This window comes from Bacillus rossius, chromosome 7 (assembly GCF_032445375.1).
Source record: "Bacillus rossius redtenbacheri isolate Brsri chromosome 7, Brsri_v3, whole genome shotgun sequence".
NCBI lineage: Eukaryota > Metazoa > Arthropoda > Insecta > Phasmatodea > Bacillidae > Bacillus > Bacillus rossius.
Genome location: NC_086335.1, coordinates 2996467 through 3017277, shown reverse-complemented (window position 1 = coordinate 3017277; position 20811 = coordinate 2996467). Strand labels below are relative to the sequence as shown.

Below are 20811 nucleotides of genomic sequence, written 5' to 3'. Positions count from 1 at the left end.
AGGTTATACAAGTTTGGTTTGAGCATGTCGCTAGTAAAGGAAATATTCTCCTTACTTAACCACTGCTGCATTTCCTTTTGTCGAGTTGGAGGTAGGCTTTTTATTTATTTTTACATTGTGATAGGGAGCATTATCACAACAACACTGTTTGGTGGAATATTTTGTATTAATTGCTCGGTGAGCCATTTTTCATATTGTTTGTACAGTCGTGCGAGACACACCCGTCGCATTAGCTGTTCTCAGCTGTGCTTTCTCTAGTGAAATGGAGGGTTCCTGCAATCGCGCTTCATTTTCCATAAACTGCAGAACGTTATAGACGATTTCCCGCGCCTGCGAGTGCAGTTTTTTACTCTTTACTTTTGACAACACTGGATGCATTTTATGTATAAAGTTGTACTTTACTGAAGTAATGCACTACTAACACTGGCTCTGAACAAAAGTGATACACTACATGCATACAAACCTCAGATCCAAACTGCAAACGAAAAAGTTTAGTAAGTACCAACATATTCGTCAGATTTCACCGAAGGACTAAGTTTTCACTCTGTGCAGTAGCGTGTAGCCCCTGTTATCAAGTTACGCATTATCTCTCACTGCCGCGCCACGTCTGCCTTCTCCAGTGTCGGGACTCACATACACACAACGATTTTCTAACCATCACCCAGGCTCGGAGTTATGTTGCGTCTAGTGTACGTCCAGCTTCAGGAGCTAAATGTGGAGTGTGCGCAGAGCGCCTACTTGAATTTATTCGTCACTGCCGCAAAATTTGATTGTGATGTCACGGAATCTATCTTGGTTGACATTGACTTTGACCTTAACCTTTAACCTTGAACTGTAATCTTTGATCTTGACATTTCACCTTGATCTTTAGCATTTTGGCATTGATATTGACTAGCAACTTGGATTATAACATCACAGCCACTTTCTTCGAATCTGAAGTTATAGCCGCTATCTTGTTTACATCTGCTGAATGTCGCCATATTGTATAACATTAATGCCACCATATTTTTTCTTCTGGAAGCCGCCATCCTGGATTCCGCCATTTTTGTTTCTGCTGTTTGTTCCTAGAGTGCATTAGTATTACTCTGTCTCATTCTTATATGATCGATGTTGCATTACCTACCCGTGTTATTACTCTCTATTAGCCATAGTAAAATTATTATTTTTATACAAAGTAAATTGGAAGTGATGTGATTCGAACCATGACAGCACGGACCTTCATCGTGCTATACTGTCTGTTCGTGCAAATGTTTACTTTCTAGAAGAGCCAGACTTTGACATGAAATGGAAAATTTAACAGAAAATTAAAACATTCATCAATAAACTTGACAAACTTTCAAATAAGGAAGAGCCACCCATCACGAGGTTCCAACCGCAGAAAAAGAGGACATAACGCGTACAGAGTTTATGCACAGAAAAAAATATGGAAACATAGACACAAAGTTAATGCAATACTCTGGCCGTACTTAAAATCTTTCACGAATCAGAATAAAGACACGACATACATAGTCTAAAGAAAAGAAATTAAAAGGTTCCTCGGAGCTAAAGAAAAATACTTTATGCTAGGAAATAACATAGGTAGAGGATAATAAAACACAAGTTACTCCAGGTCTCTACGAATTGCTGTTTCGCAGTGAAACTAAATGCTATTCCCACGAGGATTTGCAACAGTAAAAACAACTGCTAATGCAACTACAACAACTAATGCACATTTCTGTGACAATGACCGAGAAAGTGGTATATATAGTGTCGAATATCATGAAAAAATCGACATTCTTGCTAATATTTTCAGTGAACTAGAGTTACACATGAAGGTTTAAAAAGCTAGAAAGTGGTCAGAACTTTGACTATGTGTATTCAGACTACTCGTACGAATTGGTCAATTGACTGAGACTGCTGCTGGTTATATTGCAGGAAAATATTTGCATACCAACGAAATAACCTCCATTCTCGAAGAACTGAGAGAAGCAGGCTACATACCATTAGTCGATTCGAAATCGCAGGTGAACTTCACGCTCTTGCAAGACAGAAATACCTTCGTCGCAAAGTCTTAGTTCGTGGACTTGATGATTTATTCTAGGCGGAACGTGTTGAGATGAAACCATATTCCCGATTAAATAATGGTTTCAAGTACATTATGACTGTCATTGATGTGTATAGCAAGTTCGCTTGGGCCATACCTGTTGAATCGAAGAATGCGACCGACATAGCCAAGGTCATGGTGGACATTTTGCGCGATGAATGGGTGCCATTGCACCTGCAAAGGGATATAGTGCGATTGTTGGGGACTACTACTCGAAGTAGATCCGCAAGGATGTCAAGTATAATGGTGGTGAGATGACAGCTCTACACATTTCCACATCATACCGTTATTATTTTTCAACAGATAGGAACAATACAAATGCAATTATGTCTTCCCCTTATTGAGATGAAGGGGTGGCATCGAAGAATAACGGAATTCCTCTATGCAGCATCATCAGCCTGATAAAAAAGGAACATGTATTAACTATCTGGCATAATTATCACTTTTCACACAAGTGGCAACCACAATAACAGTTATGGATCAACACAACACAAGAATATCTGGGTAACAGAAACAGATCTGAAAGACTTCCCTCTCGATTCACACAAACTGATGCTTTTTATAGTTACAAATATTAACGAGTGAGTTATCCTTAATTATTAAGAATTTCAGAGTTCAAAATCTCTTCTCAATATCAAGAAACATAAAAAAAATTATATTAAATTAAATTAACTCTCTTTGTGGACCAAAAATTATATTATGTCAAGAATAATGTACGGGCAAATTGTTTACTCAAGAATCCTATCAGTAGGCATATGTCTTCACGTTCACGTAATCAATTCTTGGAATTGCCCTCTAAAGCACCCACCTGAAACACTTGTGAACATTGCGGATATGTGTGGTGTTCACTCGCCGCGCATGACGGTCCCTGCTGCAGCCACACTCTGGTCCTCTGGACTCGTCGGAGGCAGGGTCCACCTCAGCCTCTCTAGCGGGTCCCCACGAGCCCTTCCGACATGCAGGCTTCTTGGTCCCCTCTCCACAGCAGTTAGATGGCTTGGCCACAGCCGCACCGCCACACTCGGATGTGGCTTCAAGTGCTCTGCTAGAGCCACACCACCACCCAAGGTATTTGCCCGATGGCTCGGGCGCAGCAGCACTCCGACCCTCCTGCAGCCAAACCGAAACTCTCGGGCTTGGCTTCGATAGCTCAACCACAGCCGCACTGCGAATCTAGCGCGTGGCTTAGATGGCTTGGCCATTACGTCACCATGACACCCGGGCGTGGCTTTGGTGGATTCGGCCACAGTCGCAACGCGATTCTCGGGCCTGTCTTCTGTAGCTCGGCCACAGCTGCACTGGTTCTGTGGTTTCACTCTTCCGACAAACCATCTTCAATATATAGTGTCCATTAAATAATGTCCCAGTTAAATCATTACTGTAAGCATTTTAGAGTGATGTTTCAAGGTCACATTCAAAGAGTAACTCAATTAGTTTTAAATATGTGAATGTTTTTGTTTTCTCGCTTGCAGCGCGATATAATTGCTTTTCCCTAATTTTTGGAGGGTGGACGTGTGGCAACAGGATGAAGTCCCTCCCCGTTGATATCTCTTTGTGCGATAGTGGTTGAACTTCGAAGTCCATGACCATTCTTTTTTTGGTCGTAATGGTCGTGTCGACAGAGCTCTTTTTCGCTGGCCTCCACGTTCATGTGACATAAGCCATGCGATTTTTTATTTTTCTTTGGGGCTTTTCAAAAAATCGTGTCAGTAGTGTGTAAATGCTCCCCCGAGGACAGGCTTCAGGCTGTGGTGCTTAGTGCCGACCACTATCTTGGATTGTAAAGGCCATTTTGGTGTCAGATTTCCTACAAATTCCTCAGAAATGATTCCAAATTTGGCGAAATTCCTTACATTTTTTTCCTATTTCGAAGGAAAGTTTCCCATTTCGAGAGAAAATTTCCCGTTTTAGTCCTCAAAAATGTCAATGGCTTGAAAATTCCCAAAAACGGCTTAAATTGCATATGTACAAGCCGCTCTAAGCCGTCAGGTAATGATATTGTCAATAAAGATACCATGACTGCCATCTTGAATTATGATGTAACTATTGCAATTATCGTTATGACCATCATCTTAAAAATCCTTAATGTTTATACTATAAAATCTGGAAAAAAATTAAAATTTATAAAAATAAATAAATGAATAAATTTGAAATAAAAACTTTCCGCCATCTTGGATTATGATATTACAGCCAACATATTGAAAAATCTGTAATTATAACTAGAAAAATTTGGAACAATGTAAAATTTATAAAAAAAATATTAAATTATTTTTAATATAATTAAAATAAAACGCACACTTATATCATGGTGTCCTCTTTTCGAACCCAGCCAGGTCATTCGAATAAAAATGACGGCAGATCCTAAATATGTGGATGTCCGAGCACATGTCTGTCCTTTTCTTTAAACGTGCTTCCTTTTTTGTTAAAATTTCTTTCAAAATGTGCGTCATTTTCATAAAAGTGGTTCCTTTTTGTCTAATTTTCGTCCAAATGTGCGTCATTTTCGTTAAACGCGTGTTCCTATGTGTACATTGAGTGTTCGGTGTGTGCATTGCGCGTTCATTACGTGTTCGGTGTGTGCATTAGTTGCCCCCGGGTAAGGGAAACAAGTAGGTTAGTTAGAGCGACACAAGAAAACTGTGTTGTGAGAGTAGCAAGTTTTATTAACATGAAATAACAAGAGAGAACAATAAACATGTTAATACGGTACACTCATGTCTTTGAATACTAATATTCGTACTTGAACTTGTCCCACTTGAATACCTACACCAGCTGACTGCCAACACAGAAATAAAACATATGTCAACAATCACCATACTACATAAAATTACAGCATATTTAATTATTACACAGACTTAGAATTTTTTTTGACGTTCTTAAGCTCACTTTACTCTAAGAAAAAATAGCGAGTCACAATGAATGCACGTTTAAGATACACACACAAACACACATACACACACACACACACACATATATATATATATATATATATATATATATATATATATATATATATATATATATATATATATATATATATATCACTTTCTACAAAGGAAAAATTACCAGAGAATAATTGTCACAAGTTATTTTACAAAATGTTATTATGCGTTACAGTCTCAAGTCCAAGCCTGCCTTGTGGCTTACAACCAGACCCCTCGTGCTACCTGGTCTAATATAGCTGGGCACTCGCCTCAACACTCGGTGGTCGTCCTGTCCCGGGCATCGCTCGCCGAGTCGCCACTGCAGGCAGCGCCCTGCTCCCCTCACCACGCCATGGGTGGTGCGCTGCTGTACAGGAACCTGCAGTTCCCTTGACGACCGCTACGAATCCCCTTCGATTGACGCGATGTCCGCACCTGGCACACACTCCAGTGTCTCGTTACTTCCAAGTGAACACTCCTACTTGAATACTGGTGTGCACAAGTCTAAGTCGGTAGTTGTCGCACACTGCCTATGTCTGACCACACTGTCACCTACATGCTCTTGCCCGTATCGTTTCCCACTTCGTTTGTCCTTTTCTGTCTCGGACTCGCTATTGCCAAGTGCCCTTCTTAACAATTGCTCCAACGAGTCTCTCGATCCCCACACAGTCGACACTCTGCTCATTGTTGAATATCTTTGGTTCTTGCTTGCTGACAATCTCGTAGCCCTCTGGCATGGCTCCTCGCGAATTGGGCTAAGTCCGACTTACGACGAAAACTAAGTCCAGCTTACCTTTCGCAGAGCCTAAGTCCAATACCGGAGTTCATTCAGGCATAGAAACAGTATTCTTCTCGGTGGCCAATCAGGGCGGTGGCAGGTCTTTGTAGCGGCGGTGCAGCGCTTCCGTTGGTCGCCGATGCTCTGCTGGTGTTCTGCTGAGGTCGGGTCGCCTTCCCCTATGTTCTCTGACCATCCAGACTTGCTTCAGTCTGGACGGGAGTCGGCCAGTGCCGTGCGTAAGCAAACCCCGCGGGAGGGTTACCCGCTGGTTGAGCTCCAGCTTAGTGGCTCACGGAACAGAACACTCGGTCGAAGTGGCAACACTAAAGGCTCTCCGCGACACGAACCACGTGAGCTGCGGACCACGACTTGAAGCAGACTGCCGGAGTGGGGAGGGGGAGTAGAGGGAACACCCCCCCTTCCTTCTGACTACATGCAAACAAAACTTATCTATTCCTACGTAGACTTACAGACTGTCTTACAGTATTACTTTGTAATTAAATGGCGTTCAACATTAATTTAACAGATTTTATGGTTTACGTGATTATTCATGTTATGAATAATTATTGGCTGCTATGGTCAAACGGAAGATGGTTCGTCACTTGCTTGGATTATTCCACTTAATATTACATTCTTAAACTCTTCCCATCAAATAGGGCTGAAGGCGGTACCCACAAATAACGAGTGTTGATATACTATAACACCCTGGGGGGGGGGGGGGGCGTGCAGCCAGCGGGGATGGATATGAGCGGCTTGGGGGTGGGACATGGTGATCCTAGGAGGTACGACGTCGTCATATACCACTGAAACTAACACATTATTTTATGGACATTCTGTATAACAAATCTGATTCTGACATACAATTTTCTCCGTTTTCTTATAACGAATGCTATGTGTACATATTAGATGTCAATCGATAGCAGAACTGCCAAAGTCCGAATATTTATTTAAATGAATGGAGTTATTAATTTATGAAATCGGAAGTACCATATTTAAGAGCCTAATACTTCTTGCAAAGTCTCCATGAGGTCGTTTCCGCAATGGCCAACTGATTATATTGTGGGAAGAACTGGGTTCGTAAGGGATAGCCCAATTAGGTATATTTCACAGTTTTATTAATTACTATTATTTACGTTAACAACAAACAATTGTACTTAAAAATGCCTAATCACCAATCACTGGCACTTAAAAATGTTTATTCCCAAGTCACACAGTGTCTGTCAAGTTCCACAGACTGCACTCCTCACTGGGCCGCACTCCTCGCGGGAAGATGTCTCGTAGGCACGCCGTCGCGGCTCAAGCAGTCGTAGGTCGTCTCTCCAGAACCGACGAGAGCAGCTGCGACGAGTCACGTCATCCTGGGCCGACCCGTCGCCCGAACAGTCCAGTCGCTGCGGCAGCCCGCGGAATTCCCCAGGCCACTCAGCGATAGACAACAGCGCCGAGGCAGCATAACGCGCGGGGGTCAATGACCCTTGTAATCCGACCAGGCGTGCATGACATGCCTGATGTCAACAGGCCGCATATGATCGTGCAGGGCTGTCTGTCAGCTCCGAAGGGTTTTCTCGGGTATCTCCTGTTTGCGGAAGCCTAGGGAATTCCAGCACTTCGTTATTGTTGCTAGTGTCGCGGTTATTCAGTGATTGCAGCTTGGTGTGCAACGACAAGTGTTCCTGTGCTGCAAAGTACGGACAGGCTACGTGCGAAGTCTCTCCACCTCCATGTGGTAGTGAATGTCAATGTAGGTGGGTAATAAGACGACCAGTCTCTGCCAGAACTGCATTGCTATAATTCCAATAAAGGACTCCCTGTCACGGCGAAGTAGAGACAAGGGATAGGCGCATGCGCAGAGGTGGACCCGTCCACCTCTGCAAACTCCTGGGACCGGATGAACCCCGACGAGGAGCGCGGGGTCTTCCGTAAGCCACGAGGGGGGGGAGCACAAAAAAGCTCCGGCTCGCCCCCTATCGAATCGGAAGTCGAGACGACAGCAGACAGTGAGGACTCAGAGCTACCAAGTGGGTCTCGCGGCGGGAAGATGGTTCAAATGGTTGAACGGCCATGGAAAGAGGCCAAAAAGAACGATCTAGGAAGGAAAGGCGACCCAAAGAATCAGAGCGAGGTGCAGAAGAGGAAACAGGCTTGCACAAGGAGTCGACCCAGGGACAGGCCACAGATGCTCTGCCGGGCCCCTCCGCAGATGGAACCCGGGGAAAAAAAACCTGTAGTGCAGATGGTACACAGGCCTTGCACGCCCCAGAAACGGCTCCTGCCCAGGAAAAGGCAAAACATAGAAAGTTGGATACGACTCCGTCTGCGCTCAGTAGTGAGGCATTAGAAGTGAATCTTCTCGTGGCGGAACTGTACGGCATCCGTTCCGACCGCGAGCGGGTCACCAGTGGAGCTGCGCGCGAGATTGGGGCACGGGTGCGTCAAATGCAGAATGCAATTGACCGTTTAGTCCATGCGAACATCTTCCTCGCTGGTGCAATGAGTACTGCCGCTAAGGTCGGGGCGGACGACCGGAAACTGTCGTACGCCGGTGTTGCCAGTAGTAGCCCGGGTAATGAAGTCATGGCAGCGGCTGGGCCTGTGCAGATCAGGCCAGCATGTAAATTATGGTGATCTATCCTGTAGACGAGGCTTCCCTGTCCAAGGACACGAAGCAGGTCGTTAAGTGTGGACTGGCCGGAGTGGAAAACGAACTAAAAATTAAGGGGATGCGCACCGTGGCACGTGTGGGTGTAGTGGTGGAGGCAGCCGATGATGCCACGATGATCGCCCTCCGCATGCAGCTGGCCGCGCAAGCGGACATGATCAGGGTGCATGAACCCAAGCACCTCATGCCAGAGGTGCTGCTGTACGATGTGCCCCGAGACTTGGCCACCCCGGAAATCGGCAAGCACATCCACGGGAAGAATTTCATGGAGGATGTTATCCCACTGGCAGAGTTCTGCAAGGATCTTCGGATCAAGCGCCAGATGGGTAGCCGGACAGAAGACGAGACACATCTCGTTCTGCAGTGCTCCCCAAAAGCTCGACATGCGATGCTGGATGCGCACAGAGTGTACCTTGGGTACACCTCCTGTAAGGTTATTGAATATCTGAACCCGCTGCGGTGTTATAACTGCCAGCGCTTCGGACACCACTCGGCGGCCTGTAAGCTGAAGGCTCAGTGTGGACGTTGTGGGACTGAGGGGCACACCACAACTTAGTGCCCTAAAGGTGCTCAGGAGTGTTGTGCGAATTGCGTGCGGGCAGGGATAAAAGAGCACAGCCATGTGGCCTCCTCGCGAACCTGCCCTGTCCTGGCTAAAGCCATAACAATGGAGGCTTCTCGCATCAATTATGGTTGGTTGTGTCCAGCTCAACATGCAGAGGTCGTCTGTGGTCACGGCCGAACTGGAGGCCTACTGTCGACAGCAGAATCCAGATGTGCTACTTCTCCAATAGCTGTACTCAGTCCATGGTAAGCTCCCTGGAATAAGTGGGCGCAAAGCCTTCCTGGGTGAACATCCCCAGGTTGTCGTGGTCGTGTGCAATGACAAGTTGGACATGATGGTATGCATGGGGCTCTCCACCCCATACCACATGGTGGTGCAATTGAGAGACGAGTGCCATAACACAGTCTTTGTGGCCTCGTCATACTTCAGGCCATCTGACGATGTCGGTCAACATCTGGCTCAGTGGGAATGCATCCTTCGGGCCCTGCATAGCCGCTGGGTAATACTTGGTGCAGATGTGAACGCAAAGGCTGAACTTTGGCACTCCCCCACGACAAATAAAAAGGGGGTTATTGTCACCCAGTTTCTCCTTGCCCATGACCTCTACGTTCAAAATGATCCAGGGCATTTGAAAAGGTATGTCTCCGACGTGCACGGAACTGAATAAGCCCTTGATGTGACGCTTAGCACCCGTCATGGACAGGGTAAGATAACGGACTGGGTAGTGTCGCAGGAATCCTCCAGTGACCACAGACAGATCGGGTTTAAACTGCAGCTTGGGGTACCTGGCCAAGAGGTGGAGGTGCGTACCATCCCCAGGTCCCGATACATCCATAAGGTCACCAATTGGAGACGTTTTGACAACGTCCTGCGACATAAGTTTCGCACCCACGAGGCTGACTTAAGTTGTGGATCGGTGCATCTGCAGGCTCAGGCGGTGACTGATGTAATCCAGGAAACAACCGAGACAGTGTTGCGAAAACGAACGTACTCCCATGCCTCCAGTCAGTGGTGAACGGACGAGTTGGAGGACCTCAGGCTATCACTCATTCGTGAGCGGAATGCCCTGAAGTGTATGCGTGAGCCGGCTATGGAGCTGGCACGGGCGGAGTACAACACCCGATCGCATTGCTATAAGAACTTGGTGAGGTCTAACCGGCTTGATTCGTGGCGCTATTTTGTGGAGGTCACCGGGAACGCAGAACCCTGGGGACTGGTCTACAAGATAGCGGCTGGTAAACATCGAACAGCTATGCATCTCTGCAGCTTGCACCAATGTGAGACAGTGGACCTGGATGTTCTCACTAGCCCAGTAAAACCTTTGCAGGTGCTCCTGCCAGAAGATGATCCTAGGGAGGATCTCCCTCTGCATGTTCCTGTGAGGGAGTCTTGTCGCCTCCCCACTGGTGCAGCTGACATGGCCGACTTTGACATGAATGAGTTTCGGGCTGCTCTGTGGAGTCAGAAAAACAAAAAGGCCCCGGGCATTGACGGTATCACAACTGAGATCCTGAAACGGGCCAGTACTCAGCTACTTCCTCTCCCTGCTCGATTTGGCTAACAAGTGTCTCGCCGATGGTCAGTTCCCGGATTGCTGGAAAGTTGGGGAGATCCGGGTTCTGTACAAAGGTGGTGGCAAAGACCAGGGGGAAGCTGGTTCGTATAGGCCTCTGGCGCTTCTGCCGGTACTTGGAAAAGTGCTGGAGAAGTTAATCAGTCGCCGACTTACTGGCTTCCTGGACATAGTTGATGGCATTAACATCCGCCAGTACGGGTTCCGCAAAGGACTGGGTACTGACAATGCTCTCTACGATGTCACGTCTTGTGTGGGAGCGTGTCAGAGCAAATACCTGGTAGGGGTGTTCCTTGACATCTCGGATGCCTTTGACTCTGCATGGTGGCCCGGGATTCTGGAGAGGCTTCGTGAACTTGGATGCCAGGCAAACTTACATCGGCTGCTGGCACACTACATTGTAAATCGTAAATGAGTACTCAGGCTCAACACCTGTGATGTCGAGAAATCGCTCACCAAGGGGTGCCCCCAGGGCTCTGTCCTGGGTCCCCTGCTCTGGAATATCCTGTTTGATGGGTTTCTCAGGATCCCGCTGCCCCCAGGCTGCCAAGCCTTCGGGTATGCGAATGATGGACTCGTCCTGATTCCTGGCGAATCCAGAGCTGAATTGGAAGACAAGGCCTGTACAGCTATGCAGGCAATTGAGGATTAAGGAGCAGCTGCAAAGTTGCGCTTCTTGTTTGCCAAGACCAAGTGCATGATGCTGCGTGGCCAATTCAGGGGGAAATGGCCGCATTATCCACGGATCCAGCTTGCTGGCAACAGGCTGGGTTTTGTGACGACCATCCGGTACTTGGGGGTCTTGCTGGATGAACGTCTGACGTACCTTCCGCATGTAACCTTTGCAACACAGAAAGCGACAGATGTGTTCCAGAGCCTGAGGGAACTATCGCCTAGTTCTGGAGGTCTGACCTTCCAAACAATGATGGTGTTGTACCGCAGTGTTTTCCTCCCAGTTGTGACATATGGGGTAGTAGTGTGGTCACGGAGGGCTACCCAGGCTCACGTAAAGAGGAAGTTGCTCTCTGCTCAGCGGGCAGCCCTTCTTGCGGTAACCAAGGCATACACCACTTTGGTTAGTGATGCTCTACCTGTCCTGGCTGGTGTAGCTCCCCTGGATATTGAATTTTTGGAGCATGGGGCGTTAGCCCGCCTCAGAGTCCAACAAGAGTTTACTTCTGCAACGAAGATCTGGTGTGGAGGCACAGTCTTGCTGCATGGCAGTTCATATGGGACACATCGTAGAGAGGGCGGCACACCTACGCGGTGTTCCCGTCTGTGTGGAGTCGCGTGCGGGCTGGGTTCCTCCAAGTTACCCATGTGCTTGCGTAGATCTTAACTGGTCACGGTAACTTCCGGGCTAGTTTGCACCGGTTTGGGCTGGTGGACACACCACTCTGCCTGTATTTTCATGAGAACGATGACGTACACCATGTTCTGACCAACTGTGGGAAGATGGAGGACCCGCGTGAACAACTGCGCCTCCAGTTTGGGCTCCTGGAGGGTGAAATGACACTGCCTCAAATTCTTCTACAGAAGAGCACAGCAGCCTTAGTAGGAGTGTTTGCCCGTAAAGTGGTTCGCCGGCTAAGTGTGGCAGAAATGCTGCTGACGCCGAGACCCCCGGATGGCTAAACTGGCTGCAGTGGGCGGGGTAACTCACCTCCTGCCGGCGAAAGCACGGTTGCATAAGGTGAATGGGGTCCAGTGGAAGGGATGCTAACCCTGGTTCGAGGCGCCAATGATTGTACGGGACGACTCAGACCGGCCCTAAAGGTTGGGTGCGGAGATCTTCCCCAGATGTCTGGGACACAGGGGTGGAGACATTTTGGATGGTAGGAGGACCACCTCCGACGAGACTGTGGGAGGTGTGGTAGAGACCAGTACCATTGCCTATGTTCCGGTGGAAGCTTTCGGGAACAATCTCGGCCAGCACAGTGGTGCAGCATTTGCTGCAGTCTGATCCAATTGATTTGAGCCTCAGTCGGTGGTGGGTGCTCGTGGATATCACGACCTGGGACGAAGTGGTTCACCGTCCCTAACCGAGTTAATGCGGGTGACACCCCGGCCTATATGCGGATTTCTTAGAAGGCTAGAACATAAGCCTAAAGAATCTGTAAGTGCACGTGGGCAACCAAGAATGCCCTCGTGTACCTGCGAAACCTGCCTGGCCTCAGCCGGACAGGTGGAGGGGCGTGCTTTCAAGCAACACGGATCCTTGAGATAGGCAACAAGCTTGTGTTGAAGCTTTGATAGGCCTATTCCAACATGTCTATCAGCTGTTCCCTGATTCTACCTTTGAGGTGCAGGTACAGGGAGGGAGGAGGTGCGGAAAGCCGGACATGTTCCGGAAAACATGCCAGCTCCGAACCTGGCAGCGCGTAACAATAAATACAAAATATGTTAAAAACAGTATTTAATTTTGGAATTGCATTACCCATTTAAAAAATATATATATTATAATTTTGACGTGTAACATCTTATCTCTCGTTAGACAGCATTTGGTGGGAGTGATTTCGTGAATGGAACGGAAGTCGAATAAATGGAAATGCGTAACCACGGTGCTGCCATCTGTGGCGGACCTGCATGATTCATTCGTTTATATTGCTTTCGTGAACATCGCAGAAATTATATTGCGCATAGATATTAAAAATAAAACTCATAATAGTAAAACTATACTTTAATGATTTATGTTATAATTTATAGTAACAAAAATAATAAATACATAAAAATATGTTAAAATTCTGGCATTACAAATTTTACAACCCTAAGTTAACATTGAAATGTAGAGATAGCGCATCGTTTATCATACTGTAAAGCCACAACAATTTTATAGCCTACATATGTTCGACGCTGTGATAAAATTTTTACTGTTAAATCTTAAATGTGGAATCAGCTCAATAATGTTGAGGTTGTTTTTAGTAAGTATTTACTGACTGACTTCAGTTGTTTGAGCAAAAAAACACATACATATAATTATTGCTATAATATGTGTTTTAAATTGATTCAGGTTAATATAAAATTTTAACGAATTCTACTTTAATTTTGTGTCCGAGTTTCGTATTATAAGTGAATGGTCAACATGAATACACATAAATCTGCTCTCACCGAGGTTATATGTTACACAACTCACATATTTTATTTTTTTGCCAATGTTGCTTAAAGGATATTATTGTTAATTTAAAGCATGCCGTAGAGTTAATTTAAGATATTTTTTAAATAAATTTAATCAAGCATATTCTAAATACACATTGTTTATAGTTATAATTCAGAATGCAGGCTATTAAACCTACTTTACTTACCCTACACTTACATGTACAAACAGCAGGAATAAGCAGGGATTGGTCATGTTTGCGTGATCACAGGGTAACCGGTTGAAGCTCTTTTTCCTTCAGATAATGGTCTGCGTCATGTTGGTGTTATGGCCTTGGTGTCTATTACATATTTATAAAAAATAATAATTTACCTTGGAAGTACATGGAATTTTAAAAAGAAACAGACTAATAAAACATGGAACCTCAGAGGCGACACTAAATGCCAAACAAGGAAAGGTAATGCCTCCCTGAAAAAACTGTGGAGACTGTGGATCTGTAACTTTAAATTAATAAATTTAAAAATGCAGTTTCGTCTATAGACGTGCTTCGATTTATTTTACTTTATATGTCTGAATGGTCATAATGTTGGATAGTTAAATAATTGAATGATATGGTTAGCTGAATAATAATAAGTTAATTTTATAACAGAGTAACTTGATAATAATCACACTGATTTAAGTTTATGACAGGTTTAAATTTATAATAGGACCAGCCTTAAAATATTACCAACCATAAACAAATGCATTAAGACATACTTAAGAACAAAACATAATACAATATGTTAACACATAGAACTTACACACTGGCACTTAAGTTTGTTACATAAGTAATTATAAAAATGTGGTGGTATTTAAATTTCTCATATTTGCTCGACTTGCTGCCATCCTAATTCTTTCAGAAATGGCCCGCTATGGGTGCCACGGAACAATAAGGGGTTCTGAGTAGTCGTGGAGAACTTGCAAGTAGAAAATCCGTAGCCTGTGTGTCTGGAGTGATTATTTCTTATGATGCCAGGAAGACCATTTGGCCGAAATCTCAGCTCCAGTTCTTGGACCCTGGCTGCAAACAAGCCAAATCCAAAATAATTATACCTGGTCCACAGACAGCCGTTAAATAGGCACAAATACCCGCTAAAAAAGGGGTAATTATCGGGAAAGATAATGGATATCGACAACTCACCAAAACAGGGAGTTGCTCCTTGAAATCATGAGGTGCCCACGAAACTCGGCACGAAACTAGCGCAGCGGATGTGGAAGCACTCATAATTTTAAAAAAAATTAACTATGACCTATAAACAACTAAATGATTACAAAAGGTTAACTTAATATAATATTTGGGAGAACATCCCTTAATGAGGCGACTACATCTTAATGTAAATGTCGGAGGCGAATCTCGCTAAGCGCTGGCCGAGAAAGATGCAGTCAGTTGGAAGTCACGCCAAGAAGTCCCCGGTATGGCACCTGTGGTGCTTAATTGAATTCGGCGCTTCGCCTTGAAAGAAGGAGGGGATACTTCGCCTTCAGGGACGTAAAGTTCCGAAGGTGTTAGAGGGAGGGGTCGAGAAATACAGGATTCGAGAGCTCAACACTGTTGTCGGTACCCGATCGCAGCGCCATCTACTTGGGAGTGGCCGAAACAGGTGCGAAGTCGATTCCCACATCTCGAACAAGATTACTTCGAAAGCAAGTGGGTTTTGGTAGGAGACTGGTGGAGTGCTGTGATGGATCGGAAGAGAACGACAGGAGAACATTTGTGTGTGGGTCGCTAGAGGGCAGTGGAGTTTAGCAAGAACTCGAACACCCAAGGGAAGTAAGTGACAACTCCGCCACTAGAGGTCATAGGCGGTACATTCGAAAACCAGTGTCCAGTCCTTGAGTCTATAGAGGAGGGGGGAGGGGGAAATTTCCAGGGGCAGTGCGAAATGCGCTCTACTGATCCTGGAGATGTGACGTTTAGTTGGGGGGGGGGGGGGGGGTAGGTAAACTGACTCGGTATCCTGACTGGAAGTGCTCACCTTAGGTGAGGCTCTGGGAAACGAGGTGCTCTGGGAATCTGCAGGGACAGGCGGTCTTGATCATTATGACAGGCCGAGTTTCAGGAGCCAGATGTGCGCCAAGACGGGAAGAAAGTGAGACGATGCTAGCTTCGCAAAGGATCGGCAAAATCTTAGCTGAGAGTGACTCGAGGAAACAGCCGAACAAAGATTAAGTGGGAGGGTACAGTAAGCAGAATAAGTTTAAATTTAACCTTTAAAATTACTTTTAAGATGATAATTGGTTGGATGCTCAAACCAAAGGCTAAAGTTTTGTGAAAACAGTTTTCAATGCCTTTTTTAATGACGAATACTTACCTACCATCATAAGACATGGTCAAGCACCATTTTCAAAAAGTTTTGAGCAGAAAAATATGGTGATGATGATGAAAAAATGTGGTTTCAACTACATCATAGCAAACCATATTCTGACAATTCTTAACTCCATGGGAAGACGTCGCTATCATAATTGGAAAAAACATTTCCAAAGTATTTATAAATATCACAGTTTTTCGTGGCCATTTCTTTGCTTGCTTGGCTTCTGAGTTGTAGCCACATCGAAGTCAAAGATTTCACTGAAATTTCACTTGCAGTCGCCATCATCAGGGAGCAGTTACATACTGAGGTTATTGCAAGTTCACCTGCCTTTTAATACTCTCGCTGAGAGGGGAGTGTTTCCCGATTGGTTGCAACTGTGTTACAATCAGAACTTTTCTTTCCTCTAGTTGTCCTGTTGGTTTAGCCAAACAGATCGGGGCTTCTGTGATTGGCTGGGTGTGTTGGCCAAATGGAAGCGATATGTCTGTTGTTGGATGCAGAGCTAGGTTTTGAGGATTTCTGAAGAATGGGTCCCATATTCTTCTTACTCACAAAGACCCACACTGCTCACAAAAGCTCAGCTCCGATTGGCCAAACACACTGGCCAACCAGAGGAAAGGAAGGCTCTGATTGGAACACAGCTGCAGCCAATCGGGGAATTCTCTCCTATCAGGCGAGAGCATTAAAAGGCAGGAGAACTTGCAATAGCCTCAGGTTTCCTCCAGTGCAATGCTGGTTTACTGTAGCCAACCTAATTTGCTACATTCCCTAGGCTGCCGGGGCGTTAATTGCGGCGCCCCTGCAGTCTTATAGGTCTCGCACTAGATGCTCGCGTGTCGCCGTGGCCTCTCCCACGCGAATTACGGAATTACGAAAAGCGTATAGGCCTTCCGCCTGGCACGTATTAAGAACCACCCTTAAAATCACTCCCTATTTGGTTAGCAGGGCTCGCAATCACTTCGGTTGTGCGAGACTGACTTCAGCGTGGAGGGGCTATAGTCTAATATAAAATAATTAACTAATAGCCTCAGTAGGTAACTGCTACCTGATGATGGCGACTGCGACGTCGACCGAAATGTCGGCGATGCGGCTGCAACCCAGAAGCCAAGCAACTCAGTTCTCAAAGATGTTGTAAGTATTAGTGACATCACCTTCAAGGTTCACGGCAGGGATTGCGAGCGGTGCGCCCGACTTGTGCCCGCAGGCGGCCGACCCGGCAGGCAGCAGGGCTACTACAAGCTGCGCAGCGCCGAGGAGGCGAGCGACTTGAACGCCAACACGCAGCGGGGGCAGTCAGACTCGGACTCCACCTGCAGCGACCATCGCCAGCCGCACTCCGAGCACTCCGAGCGCACCGAGCGCACCGAGCGCACCGACTCCGACTGCGGTGAGTGCCTTCTGACTGCCCGTCCCTGCGCGTGGCGCCGCGTGTGTACAGCACCTGCTACGGGGAAGACATTGGGGTCAATTTTTAAGTAAATATTTCAGTTTATAAATAAAAAACATATGTGTGTACTCATAGACGCGCATTATAAGTTCTAATTTTTTAAATTTAAAACTTAACTATTTTGAAATTCAGTTACAAAAAAAATCAAAATTTGATAACATAACTATTTTAACCGAAAATAATACTTTATAGTTCATGCATATGCAAATAAATACAATAATGAAGCTGAAGTATCCGCCGTTTCTCTTAAAGGCATACACAGAGGCAAAATGGGGGATGTATCCCCACCCCCCAACTCACCAATTGAGTTCTGCGTGTGTTCCTGATCACCCAGACTTTATGAAGTATATAGCAGAAACATGCATGCGCTTTAGACTTCAACTTGGTGCAGATGCACTTCATTGAATTTCCATTGCTTATAAAAATTCCACTCTCAGTGAGCCTAAAGACGTATAAAATGAAAAAAAAAAAATTTGGTCACAAATTATTTAATGCTATACTTCTTTAGGGAAGTTGAGAGTGATATTTTATTATATGATGGAAAATGTAACTAAATGCACTCAGATCGTGCAACTGCATTTTACACAGGTTCAAGTCCAATACCCATATGCGTTTCTGCTCTAGGCACCGTGCACAGGTGTGAAAATGCACAGGCGCTGCGTAGTGTTTCGTCGAGATATCGAAGCAGGTATTTCTCTACCACTCACTTGGAAGTCTTCGGAATATTTCGGCCCTGAACCGAAGTAACCCCCCCCCCCCCTCCTTTTCTTTCTAAATCAAGTGCATGTTTTTAATTAGGCGTCACACCGACCTACCGGCGACTTCTTGGCGTGATGTCAGACTGACTACTTCGTTTCTCGGCCAATCCTCAGCAAGATTCAACTTCGACGCAGTCACTAGGATGTAGTCGTCTCGTCAATGTATGTTTTCCCTAAGTTATTAGGTAGTTATAAGTCAGTCTGTGTTTCAAAATAGAAAATTTTTTTTTTGCTAAATTGTAATAAATCTGAATTATGAGTGTTTCCACGTCCACCGCGCTTGTGCCGTCAGGATCTCGCGCGCATCCCGGCGGGACTCCTCCTCAGCGCAAGGACAACAACCTGTTCTGGTGAGTTCTCAACACCCTCTTTCTGTTCCCCGACGATCCCCGTTTCTGTAGGCATTGTTGCCTGTTTGACGACTGGCTGTGAAGCAGGTCTGATTCTGTTTGATTTGGCTTGTTCACAGACAGGGTCCAAGAATTGGTATCCCAAGCCGGCGCCGACATTGTGGCCAAGTGCTCTTCCTCTTCTTCGGAAACCAGAAACTCCTGAGGTGCCACCTGGCAGCCCGGCTACAGTATGATGTATCACTCCCGACCAGCAAGTTCCAACTATGCGACCCCAGCATTCCCCATGACTTCCACAGCATGCCAGTGCTACGCAATGACTAAGTGCCAGCTAATTGTACTATATATGTAATAGCTAAAGTGGGAAGTGCAGGATTTTAATAACACTATGTGCTTATAATTATCACTCTGGGATTGTTTATTTTTATTTTTAACTATGGTGCAAAGCACCTGTTAATAATTTGGTTCTTATAACTTATAAAGGTGTTAACCTATATTATAAATTGTAACTCCTAATGTAATCGTCCAATTATATTATTTAAGTAATTAATTATTTTATCAAACCAACTTGTGATCATTAAGATAATGTTTTGGTTTACTTTTGTTCAATTAACTATGATAGAAAAATAAATAGAGGCACAGTTATAGACGAACCTGCATTTGTTATTTATTCTTTTGAAACTAAAGATCCACAGTCTCCCAATATGTTTCCAGGGAGACATTTACACTACCCCAAATGTAGAGAAAGAGTTTAACAACTACCATTGGCGTAGCTGTGTTCATAAAGTTGGGGGGGGGGGGACAAATAATGATTTTGATGTCATGCAAACCCATTCCCCTCCTACTAAAGGCCTTTTCACAATTCCGCGATGCGACGCGATCTGGCGACGCGATGTAGCGAAGGCAGCGACGGAATTATATGTCGTCAGCTAGTGCACTTCATAATAGCGCGACGCGATCGCCACGCAGCTGGCGAATAAAAACCGAACCAGCCTGCACTCTGCTATGGTGATATTTTACAACATGGTTGTGAACAAAAGTTTTTGGCGGTAATATTCAGATTGGTGTTATTATATTTGTTCACTGACTGACTGGTAGAAGCATTTAATTATGGATAGGAATCGCGAAGCTCGTAATATTCACAGACGGAGAGTACTAGCTGTGTTGTTAGGCCGATTACTAAATAATAAACGATGGCACAATGGACATTGGACATTCAAGCTATTTGCGATTTATAGCCAAGCATTATTTTTCTCCGTCTGATTACAATATTTGTTACCTACTAGAAACATCGTACAAACACGGATTTTTCTGAACTTCATCAATCAGACGCTCTTCAAAACTCATTTCAGTTGAACAAAATCCACGTGTTGTTTACTAACATTACTTAGATGTATCAATACATCGTTTCTTACCTTTTGTTTTCAGTTCTTCTTCTTCTTTACGACAATCTTGTTTCTGATTGGCTGTTATTTCTGACGTCATTAGCGACATCGCCGAAGCCTCGTCGCCAAGTGAGCTGTCGCGCATCGCGGGCGATGTAGTTGTGATTGGCTGGTTTGGTATGACGTCACGTCACATCGCGTCGCGTCGCGGTATTGTGAAAAGGGCTTAAGACGGGGGGTCCGGGGGTCCTTCACCGGAAAATTTTGATTTTAAAAGTGCAAAATAGCGCTTTTTAAGCAGTTTTTGTATCTAACCATTGGATACATCGATGTTAAAATTATTATTGTTTCCTTAAGATAAAATTTGATGAGTGAAGAATTCACAAATAAAGTTGGGCAGAAGGCAGGGAGGGCACAAGCTCTTTTTTTTTTTTACTCTAATGGAATTAAATAGTTTTATTTTACAATCATAATGATATTTTTATAAATTATTTTCTACAACTGATTAATTTACGATATTTTCAATCTAAATTTTAAAACAATGTACATTTGGAAACATTAAATAATTGTTTATAACTCATAAACTTTGCCTTTTTTCCACATAATAGGCTACATCTTATGTCACGACTACTTTGACTGATTAGCCCTACACATTTAATCTCCAGCACACGTCACTATTCGATACCTTAAATAACACTGCACATTTTTTTGTATTAAATCTTTCTGCTGTACTAGTGCCCGACTGCCTGTAGCTCGTTATCGTTTACCAAACACATGTCCCCGTCTCTCATTCTTACTTATAAATTGAGACGTGATGATGTTTAAATCAAGTACGTCCAGC

The 20811-nt window shown here is 44.9% G+C and overlaps 1 protein-coding gene across 1 annotated transcript in view; it reads left to right on the top strand.

Moving 5' to 3' along the window:
• Window positions 1-20811, top strand: part of LOC134533644 (dnaJ homolog subfamily C member 21) — a 398541-nt gene that overhangs the window by 86427 nt on the left and 291303 nt on the right. The window contains exon 2 of the mRNA XM_063371171.1: window positions 17235-17417. Coding sequence (XP_063227241.1) covers window positions 17235-17417 — 183 coding nt within the window. The remainder of the gene's footprint in view (window positions 1-17234; window positions 17418-20811) is intronic.